Source organism: Sinohyriopsis cumingii, chromosome 5 (assembly GCF_028554795.1).
Source record: "Sinohyriopsis cumingii isolate HCF-2022 chromosome 5, ASM2855479v2, whole genome shotgun sequence".
NCBI lineage: Eukaryota > Metazoa > Mollusca > Bivalvia > Unionida > Unionidae > Sinohyriopsis > Sinohyriopsis cumingii.
In genome coordinates this window covers 131,307,279-131,319,546 of record NC_142965.1, presented here as the reverse complement: position 1 = coordinate 131,319,546, position 12,268 = coordinate 131,307,279, and the positions used below count along the sequence as shown (strand labels likewise).

General features: G+C 36.4%; 1 protein-coding gene across 4 annotated transcripts in view; it reads right to left on the bottom strand.

The window, feature by feature from the left end:
• Positions 1-12,268, bottom strand: part of LOC149800250 (uncharacterized) — a 343,724-nt gene that overhangs the window by 36,285 nt on the left and 295,171 nt on the right. For all 4 annotated transcript variants that reach the window (XM_089959830.1, XM_089959831.1, XM_089959833.1 and 1 more), the window contains one exon: positions 5,748-6,419. In XM_089959830.1, coding sequence (XP_089815956.1) covers positions 5,748-6,419 — 672 coding nt within the window. The remainder of the gene's footprint in view (positions 1-5,747; positions 6,420-12,268) is intronic.

The following is a 12,268-nucleotide window of genomic DNA, read 5'->3' as shown; positions in this document are numbered from 1 at the left end:
GACATAATGCAAACACTTGTCATGCAGTGAGGACATAATGCAAACACATCAGGCAGTGAGGACATCAAGATCATCAATCTTACATTGAGCAGTTTGTCTACTTGTGTCAAATGCATGTAATTTAACAGTGAAAACATTTTAAATCAGACTTACTAAATCTGGCTGCATAAATGATGCAAAAAATTAAATTCCAAAATCTTTACCTGCAGTGTTGCACCATAAGCATGGGAATGCGCGTTTCCCAGAAATTTTTAGTCAACGTCCCTAAAATCTTGATCCCCATGCACACCCATTACACCATTTTTTGTCAGGAAAAGAAAAAAGAAAAATATGCCCATAACTGTTTTGTGTGGCCATCAACCCATGTCTATGTTGGCCAGAATTGCCATGGTGACAAAGCCTGCAAGACAGCAATGTACATTTTAAAACCAATCTTTCTAGCAATGGAAGCATTCAAGGCTTGTAGCACTTGGCTGAGTTGGAATATAAAGTCTTTGATGGTCACTAGTGTAATAAATTTTTCAAGGTGAAGTCAATTTTAATGGCAACAATTAATTTTGCTTTTGAATTAACGACAAAGACAACAAAAGTTAGGAAATGCACAATTTGTCATGAAATTAATAAAATTGGAAAAGAACTGTAATTCAGAAAAAGTAGGAATTTCTTATTTAAAAATTTGGTATGACTAAAGCTAAATGAGAGCAAGATCTGAGACGGAAAATTCCACGGTGTAGATAATTTCAGGTTAACCAGATATTCAAGTATGTGTATGTATCCATGCAAGTTTTCTAGAAAAATATGATGGTACAGTAAAGATGTCATAGTTGAGATGGCAAGACTCAAAGCTTGTTTTTTTCAGCACTACTAACAAATTATGTAATACTGTTTTCCTTTGTCCAAAAATATTGAATGGCTGAGGGACAAGGTGTCTGATGCCCTTGGATTTCCTGATGCAACATGTATGCTGTATTAACTATTATCAAACAATTGGATTCCTCAGACACTATTGACCAAAATGTATCTATACGTGGATATTCCTCAGACTGATACACTATTGACCAAAATGTATCTACAAGTGGATATTCCTCAGACTGATACAATATTGACCAAAATGTATCTACAAGTGGATATTCCTCAGACTGATACACTATTGACCAAAATGTATCTATAAGTGGATATTCCTCAGACTGATACACTACTGATTAAAATGTATCTACAAGTGGATATTCCTCAGACTGATACACTATTGAACTAAATGTATCTATAAGTGGATATTCCTCAGACTGATACACTACTGACTAAAATGTATCTATAAGTGGGTATTCCTCAGGCTGATACACTACTGACCAAAATGCATCTACAAGTGGATATTCCTCAGACTGATACACTATTGATTAAAATGTATCTACAAATGGATATTCCTCAGGCTGATACACTATTGAACTAAATGTGTTTATAAGTGGATATTCCTCAGACTGATACACTATTGATTAAAATGTATCTACAAGTGGATATTCCTCAGACTGATACACTATTGATTAAAATGTATCTACAAGTGGATATTCCTCAGGCTGATACACTATTGACCAAAATGTATCTATAAGTGGATATTCCTCAGACTGATACACTATTGATTAAAATGTATCTACAAGTGGATATTCCTCACACTGATACACTATTGAACTAAATGTGTCTATAAGTGGATATTCCTCAGACTGATACACTATTGATTAAAATGTATCTAGAAATGGATATTCCTCACACTGATACACTATTGAACTAAATGTGTCTATAAGTGGATATTCCTCAGACTGATACACTATTGATTAAAATGTATCTAGAAATGGATATTCCTCACACTGATACACTATTGAACTAAATGTGTCTATAAGTGGATATTCCTCAGACTGATACACTATTGACCAAAATGTATCTACAAGTGGATATTCCTCAGACTCGTTCACTATTGACCAAAATGTATCTAAACATGGATATTCCTCAGACTGATACACTATTGACCAAAATGTATCTGATATCCTTGAGTACTAATTTTTTTTTAAAGATGGCCATCATGACAGTCATAATGATGAATTGGTAATTTCATTTTGACTGAACGATCACAAATCTTTTTGTGAAAAACCAATGTTGATATGCCCATCCATTCAAGATATGTAGTGACAAGATTTTCATGATGGCCATCCTGGTGACCAACCTGGATTTAAGATCAGAACCTTTTTTTTACTTAATATCAAGTTCATATCTATATAAATTCATTTGGTGAAAATTCCATGTCGAAAAAGGAGAAGCCATAACATGATTTTCAAGATAATTTTCAAGATGGCTGCCAAGGTGGCCATTTTAATACCGAATTGGCACTAATTTCATTTAGGACCAACAAGTAGCTGGACATCTGAGCAGCATCATTGTTATTCATGACCATTAAGTCCTTGGAATGGATACAAGTGTTAAGTTTCATGTCAATTGTCCAGGTAGTTTGGATATATATATATATATATACACACACACACACACACCAAAAGTTATACTCATGGAGAGATTGAAAATGGACAAGAGGCCACCCCATTAGCTCATCAGAATTATGAACTGATAAAGTAAACCTAAAACAAAAAATATGATCTCCTATTTTTCACAGTAAACTGTAATAAGACCTTGGCCCCAATATCAAAAGGATACAAACAAAATTGAAGATTAAATAGTCTAGCTTAATGATGATTCTTCCCAGGCATGGACAGGATCAATAAAAAGATTTAGGACAGATAAGAAATGAAAAACAGTAATCAAAACATTATGCAAATTTTCCATTACTCTGATCCCAACACAAGGTCAAAGTGATAAATGTTGCACATCCTATGTAACTCACATAAGTGAAATATAACCATAGTTCCTACCTACAACCTATAATAAACTTGTAACACATACTTTAATTCCCATTATAACACAAACTTTAACCTACTCTATAACACAAATTTTAATCTACTCTATAACACAAACCTTAATCTACTCTATAACACAAACTTTAATCTACTCTATAACACAAACCTTAATCTGCTCAAGAATACAAACTTTAATCTACTCTATGACATGAACTTTAATCTACTCTATGACATGAACTTTAATCTACTCTGACATGAACTTAGTCTACTCTATGACATGAATTTTATCTACTCTATGACATGAATTTTATCTACTCTATGACATGAACTTTAATCTGTTCTATGACATGAACTTTAATCTACTCTATGACATGAACTTTAATCTACTCTATGACATGAACTTTAATCTGCTCTATGACATGAACTTTAATCTACTCTATGACATGAACTTTAATCTACTCTCTACCTACAGAACCTTTAACATCAATCATTTCTTCAAAAATTTGTGACAAACCGATAAGTACAATGGAAAAGTCAGCTGGCATATGTTAATGATTGGCATCATTGGCATGTTTAGGTATTTTAAAGCACAGCAACACAAGCATTGGTTATTTAGTGCCATGGCAACAGCAGCAAAGTGCCTTGCCATGTCAAAGGCTGATCCAGTGTTGGGATTTGACACCCCAACCTTTCTGTCACAAGTCTGACCCATCAGCCACTGTGCCAATGTGACTCCTACAATATGCACTGGACCTATCATACATCCCACAAGGGTGGAATATGCTAATGAAAACACAACAATGAAATTTGAATGCATACAAGCCATAATCAAAATTGTCAACACAAATCTTAACCTGTTTACATTGTCTGATGCCACTATTCTAATGCAGAAAAAGGGTTGTATCATCTGCTTTCCTCTAATTTGTACAGGTGTGCAAACGACACTGAACTAATTGATAAGTATCAATCAGAAAGATTGTCTGCACTAAAACAAATAAAAGATAAAATTACCTTGCTTACAGAGGTTAACTTTTTTCCCCTGATACTAAAATCCAAAAATACTGCATCACATGGTCTGTAAATTCTTTCCCTATGATGAATGCTTGAAAATTTATTCAGCTCAATGTCTGAACAGGAAGCAAGTAAGGAGTGTTTGAAAGCCATCAATATAACCCGGGACTGGAGCCATCTCAATTATTTGTTATATATTTCCGGAAAGGAAATGTGCATTTGACTCCCATGGTGCAGTGTATACCCAAACACTGTGTGATTTGTGTGCATTTGACTCCCATGTTGCAGTGTATACCCAAACATTATGTGATTTGTGTGCATTTGACTCCCATGTTGCAGTGTATACCCAAACATTATGTGATTTGTGTGCATTTGACTCCCATGTTGCAGTGTATACCCAAACATTATGTGATTTGTGTGCATTACACAAAATATCCAAATACTGAAATATAGCTATTAACGCTATATAAAATAAAATCCACCATACATATAATAAGGGAAGCGCGTGCCAGTTTGTGTGTGTGTGTGTGTGTATATATATATATAGGGAGGGGAGGTCTATGAGAATATCACACCCCTCCTTCCACCCAAACCCCTGCCCCCACTTATCATGAAATAAAAATCACTAATAGGCACATACAATTTAGTAACCCTACTGGTCCAGGGGTATCTCAATCTTAGTAACCCTACTGGTCCAGGGGTATCTCAATCTTAGTAACCCTACTGGTCCAGGGGCATCTCGATCTTAGTAACCCTACTGGTCCAGGGGTATCTCAATCTTGGTAACCCTACTGGTCCAGGGGCATCTCAATCTTGGTAACCCTACTGGTCCAGGGGCACTCAATCTTAGTAACCCTACTGGTCCAGGGGCATCTCAATCTTAGTAACCCTACTGGTCCAGGGGCATCTAAATCTTAGTAACCCTACTGGTCCAGGGGCATCTCAATCTTAGTAACCCTACTGGTCCAGGGGCATCTCAATCTTAGTAACCCTACTGGTCCAGGGGCATCTCAATCTTAACATTACTTCTTGATACAATAAATACAGGATATACAAGGATGTCTGATAAGGAACAAATTTCCTGCTGAGTGTAAGTTGTATCCTGAATGCTATTAATGTAAGTTTATATAGGAACTAATATCAACTGACACCTCTTATTTATATATATATATATATATATATATATATATATATATATATATATATATATATATATATATATATATATATATATATATATATATATATATATAGTATAGTATAGACATTGAGAAGTACTATAAACAGACACCTTATAAATACTGTACAACTGTGGCGTCAATCGGGTTGGTGTCACCCAGTGCGATAGCTCATGGTGTCACCCCCATGGTCCTCCTTCCGTAACAGACCATACAGAATCCTTAGTAATGTCATTTTGGTGTCACCCCCTCTAATGGTGTCACCCGGTGCAGTCCGCACCCCCTGCATCCCCCTAGCGATGCCACTGCTGTGCCTGCTAGTCATGTATTTAACTATGATCGGTTATCCGCTTATGAAATCCGACTAGACCGAGCAGTGTGTGCTCTGTAAAATTTGCAATTTTTCATTTTGGTGTCACCCCTCTGAGATGGTGTCACCCGGTGCGGTCCGCACCCCCCGCACCCCCCTAGTGATGCCACTGCTGTACAATGAGAAATAATATCAAGAGATACCTTATACATACTGTACAGAGAATGAGAAGAACTATCAAAAGAGACCTATAAAGGGAAAGATGGTGTAATTGTTTCACTTCTCCTGAAAACTGTAGAAATAATATTTTATATCACTGTCTGTTAGACTGATTATTACATTAAAATAACTTACCCATCTTCAAGGGGTCTATGGTCTACTTCTTTATTTTCATTTGACGAGTCTTGAAGCACTTCTGGAGCTGGAAGTGAGAATTCAGTGCCACGTGAGGACTCCACACTTTCCCCTTTGTTCACTTCCCTTGGAGGAGGAAGAGGTGGGGGTTCAGAATCCCCAGGGCTGGGCATTGTAGAAGAATAGAGTCCAACCCCAGGGACAGATTCTTGACCTGGAATACTCTTTATGGATGTAGCTTCAAGAGCTTGAGCTTGTTCTTGTTTGTAAGACTGTGTGGTGTGCATAGGAGTCTTTGTTGTCATTATGCTCATGCTCGTTGCCATTGGATACAACCGATGTTCAGATAATCTCCGTGCCTGTTTTCTGAGCTGTTCTGCATACGTGTCCTCCCTCGGTGAGTTATCCCACTTATGGTGAAGTGGTCGAGATTCAAGTTTATCATCCTTCTTGTCTTCTGATCGAGAATGATTTTCCCGCAGTCGTGGAAGCAAAGAGTCGGAGGTGCTATTGGGCATATTCCGATAGCTTCTGGGTGGTAATGCTGGGGGTTGTTCTTCAACTTCATCAACCTGTCTGGGTGGTGGTGGGGGAAGTCGTCTTGGATTGTCCTGCAGATTACTGTATGTTGGAGAGATTGGGGATGCCACCATGCTGCTACCACTTGAAGGACTGAAAAGAAAAATACTTATGAGAAAATGCCCAAACACTTGGTGTTACATCCTTTGTTGATACACAGGCATGCTCATACATATTTCACAAATACCTATCTCAACCTCAACAAAAGTGGCTATGTGAGAAAGCTTGCCAGTAGGTTCTCGTGGGTCGGTGGTTCTTCCCAGGGTTTTACTGGGTTCTTCCTCCATCACTTATGCTGGCCGCCATGTATAGCCTATCTTGTGCTGAAAAATGGCGTTAAACCCTACAACAACAACAACATGGTGAAATTCTGAACAACAGTTTTATTGGCAAACATGCCAAAAGGTACCCACCCATTAATTATAACCCAGGTAATAAAATGTACAACTGGGTACCTGTTAAAAAAAAAGTTTTTCAAGTTCAGATTGAGACACAGTATAATGATTACAGTTCAAGGCTCGTGTCGTGTGCACATTTATTCATCATCACAGGGCTCGTACATCTAACTGTGATACACGTACTACATAATAATGCAAGGTGGGACATTTTTCTTCCTTCTTGTGCGAAATATTTAAGAATCGACACTGACATTTAAAGCTAGACCCTCCTAGATCCCGATGACATTAACTAGGTCAATACCTTTCATCGACAGCGACAATAAGTACTGATTAAGAAATATTTGATGAATAAAATGTAAATATGTACTACAATTCAAATAAAAGAAAGCACTACATAAATGTCCAGTTTAAATAATGCCATTTTTGCCTAAAGTTTCTGAAGTGAGTATTAGTTATTCAAGTCAGTACCACTGTTCACAAGTTTGTTTAAATGGAGTCTTTTTTTTTCTTATTAGCAGGAAACCCAAGAAATATTTTTTCACGGCAAAGGCAACAAAACATCTTGGTTACTGTAACAAGCACTTCTTATACCATGTTAGGAAAAAAATGAACGAAATAGAAAACTATACAGAATTAAATTTTTCAATGAAATATTTAAATATAAGGGAAATATTTGTCATTCAATAACACTGGAAAAAATGTAATAAAAACGTGTGTAAATATGGTGATTTTTGCATCAATTTTACTTGAAACATTTCCATGAAAACAGACAGGATTCTTGAATGTGAAGCGACTTGTCATTGATTCATTCTATTTTGATATTACATACATAGCTGACCAGTCTAACTTGGAAAAAAAATGACACTAGATATCATACAAAATGGGCTGTATCAATGAGATTGTTGGATGTTATATGACTGAAAAATGTCAGAGGAGAGGGATTTTGTTAAGCTTAAAAACATGCTGCACTGGACCGTCGTTATGGGACGAACCATGGCAGGTCGAGGATATAATTTCATGACTATTCGTAAAAGTTACTGTAGACATGTAGACTAGTTAAAGTGAGTGTTATGCATAAAAATGTTATCCATTTTGTGTCTATACTCTTGTATTAACTACTAATCCATATGGATTTAGCTGACTTGTGATACAAATTTTAACTGCAGATCCAGGTATGTAGCCCCCAAAAATGTACATTGAATAATATAAATACATCCATTTTTCATTACGTTTTCTGTAATTATAGCATGTTATATATAGATTGCTCTTTCTTTGCTTAGATTATGCTTTTTTGCCACTTATAACAGTAATAGTTATGCTTATACCTCTCTTGGGGGTTGGCTTGTGTGAATCTACAACAAAGCAGTTCAGGTTCACATTTAATACAATTTTCCTTTGAACGGGCACAGAATCTCAAAGACATAATTTAATGAGCCTACAAAATTCAGACTAACTGCATGTGAGATTACAAAGAACAGAGTACTCAACTACAGCATCTAATATGAACTATTTACCTAATACATGTATGTCATAAAAGGTTGAAGGGAAAATGCCAGGAATCAGAACAAAAAACTCTTCAAAATAATCAGAAAAAAGGTGAGCTAAATCTAAAACTGATTAATCAACCCAAAAATAAATTACTCACTTATAACAAGTTCCATGGTAACCAAAGATTACAGTGTTTTATAATGAGAATATCTTGTAATGAGAATACCTTATAATGAAAATACCTTATAATGAGAATACCTTATAATGAGAATATCTTATGATGAGAATATATTACAATGAAAATGAAAATATCTTATAATGAGAATACCTTATAATGAAAATACCTTATAGTGAGAATACCTTATAATGAAACTATCTTATAATGAAAATATCTTATAATGAGAATAGAAGTGCATAATTTAGTACTCCTGAAATACAACACTTTACATGGGGAACCAGACTGACCACTTTATAATGAAGTAATGATACAGAACTCTCATTATAATGCCATCCATGCCAGGTAAAGAATACTGTCTTATAAAAGACGCCTTATAGTGAAGTACATGATACAGTACTCTGTCATTAAAACACTAATGATGGAGCAACAGCCAGACCAGCTTGTAATGAATATGAAAAATAATTCTGACAAAATATACCACTTAATTAAATAGGGATCCATTACCACACACAAATAACACAATTACCACACACACACATAACACAATTTCCACACACATATAATAACACAATTTCCACACACACACACACACACACACACATAAAAACAATTTCCTCACACACACATAGTAACACAATTTCCAGACACACATAATAACACAATTACCACACATACATAATAACACAATTTCCACACACACACAATAACATGATTACCACACAATTAACCACACACACATAATAACACATGCCAGTAGCTTCTCATGGGTTGGTGGTTATTTCTAATGTTTTCCCCAGTTCTTTCTCCACCATTAATACTGGCCGTAATACATAGCCTATTGTGTGCTGTAAAATGGCATTAAAGCCCATAACAACATCATAATAACACAAGCTGTGTAATTATGAAGGGCCTTATAGTGAGGGAGTGTTGTACATAGTGCTGATTGATAACTACAAGATATTCTCCTTTCCGAGTCATTGTATGTATCAGTATCCTTCTCATTAAGTGACATCATGCTGGCAAATTAAAGTGGAGGTCATCCAAATGGAAATAATCTCCAATGATTAAATTCTTGTCCCAAGGCAAATCAAGTACAATTTGACCAAGAGACCCTCAATGGGCCTGATGCTCCACTGGGAATTCAATATAAAAGCATTTCTTTCATTTAACTGTAGAGTGTTGAGACCTAGTCTGGGTTACAGTCTGCTAAAATTTCTTAAGTTTTAGAAATACAGTCTGGAGACATGTGAAAATTAACCACATCACCCTTATCATCTCCTAAACACTGTTTGGTTGTCAAACACATCATTGAGTTTAAACACCAATGCAAATTATGTCTATATAATTGAACTGTGTAATCCAATTACATCAAATGGCACATACAACAGCATCCTTGCCTCATTTTGGACCAAAGACATGTGTTAATTGGCTATTACAATAATTAATCATCACGGAAAACACCTTATGCTTTTTTGGTAGGGATTTAAAGGTAATTGTGTATTCTTGAGAATATAAGCTCAAGCATTCATATCACCATAATCTCAGTTTTCAATGGAATATCAGTGGGGAAATATTGAGAAAAGAATACATGGGCAATGCAAACATATATCGAATAATATACCCAGGTTAGTTAAGGCTATCTCTTCAGCAATAACATCATTTTCAAATTAATTGCAGTATTGTACATATTGGAAGTCAGCTTGGTACCATTTTTAATTTAGGACAAAGTAGACAGACATTATTAAAAGTTTTGGTGAAAACTCGTTGTCATAATCCATTTAGCGTGTACAGTGACAAAAAGACTTTTAAGACAGTCGTGGTAGCCATATCAGATGTATGAAAGGAACCTTTATCAATGATGACCAGCCAAGCAACTTAACAGGTCTATTTGTGAAAACTGCATGTTGATGTCCCATGCACTTGGAAGGAGTATATATAGATAACAATATTTTCAAGATATGACTTTCCATATCAGGAGTAGCAATAACAAGATTTTCCTGATGGCTGCTAGGGTCACCATATTGGACATCAGATTGACAACATTTTCATTTAAAACCAACAAGACATAATAGAAGTCCTTCAGTGAAAACCTCCCCTAGGTATGACCATCCATTCAGGAATAGCAGTGATAACAAGACTGCCAAGACAGCCATATTGGATGTTGATGTGACCATCCATTCAGGAATAGCAGTGATAACAAGACTGCCAAAACAGCCATACTGGATGTTGATGTGACCATCCATTCAGGAATAGCAGTGATAACAAGACTGCCAAGACAGCCATATTGGATGTTGATGTGACCATCCATTCAGGAATAGCAGTGATAACAAGACTGCCAAAACAGCCATACTGGATGTGATGTGACCATCCATTCAGGAATAGTAGTGATAACAAGACTGCCAAGACAGCCATACTGGATGTTGATGTGACCATCCATTCAGGAATAGTAGTGATAACAAGATTTTCAAGATAACTGCCGTGTGCTAGATATATTGGATGTCAGATCATTACTATTTTCTAAAAGACCAACTGGACATCATAATAAGGTTTCTGGTGAAAACCCATGTCAATATAACTTTTTGTTCAGGTGGAGTTGTGATAAGATTTTTAAGATGGTGGACATATTGGATGCGAGACTGGAACTATTTTCATTTAGGACCAACCAGACATAATAATAAGTCCTTCAGTGGAAACCCTATGTTGATATGACCATCATGGAGGAGTAGCAATAAGAATTTCAAGATAGCTGCAACCCTGGACATCTGATCAGCACCAGCCAGACATCAATGCCATCATACAGTCTTTCAGCAAAACCTCAGGTTAATGTGACCATCCATTCAGGAATAGTATTTATAACAAGACTGCCAAAACAGCCATACTGGATGTGATGTGACCATCCATTCAGGAATAGTACTGATAACAAGACTGCCAAAACAGCCATACTGGATGTTGATGTGACCATCCATTCAGGAATAATAGTAATAACAAGACTGCCAAGACAGCCACATTGGATGTTGATGTGACCATCCATTCAGGAATAGTACTGATAACAAGACTGCCAAGACAGCCATACTGGACATTGATGTGACCATCCATTCAGGAATAGTAGTAATAACAAGACTGCCAAGACAGCCATATTGGATGTTGATGTGACCATCCATTCAGGAATAGTACTGATAACAAGACTGCCAAAACAGCCATATTGGATGTTGATGTGACCATCCATTCAGGAATAGTAGTAATAACAAGACTGCCAAAACAGCCATACTGGATGTTGATGTGACCATCCATTCAGGAATAGTAGTAATAACAAGACTGCCAAAACAGCCATACTGGATGTTGATGTGACCATCCATTCAGGAATAGTACTGATAACAAGACTGCCAAAACAGCCATATTGGATGTTGATGTGACCACCCATTCAGGAATAGTAGTAATAACAAGACTGCCAAAACAGCCATACTGGATGTTGATGTGACCATCCATTCAGGAATAGTAGTAATAACAAGACTGCCAAAACAGCCATACTGGATGTTGATGTGACCATCCATTCAGGAATAGTACTGATAACAAGACTGCCAAAACAGCCATACTGGATGTTGATGTGACCATCCATTCAGGAATAGTAGTAATAACAAGACTGCCAAAACAGCCATACTGGATGTTGATGTGACCATCCATTCAGGAATAGTAGTAATAACAAGACTGCCAAAACAGCCATACTGGATGTTGATGTGACCATCCATTCAGGAATAGTACTGATAACAAGATTGCCAAGACAGCCATACTGGATGCTCAAGTGACCATCCATTCAGGAATAGTAGTAATAACAAGACTGCCAAGACAGCCATACTGGATGTTGATGTGACCATCCATTC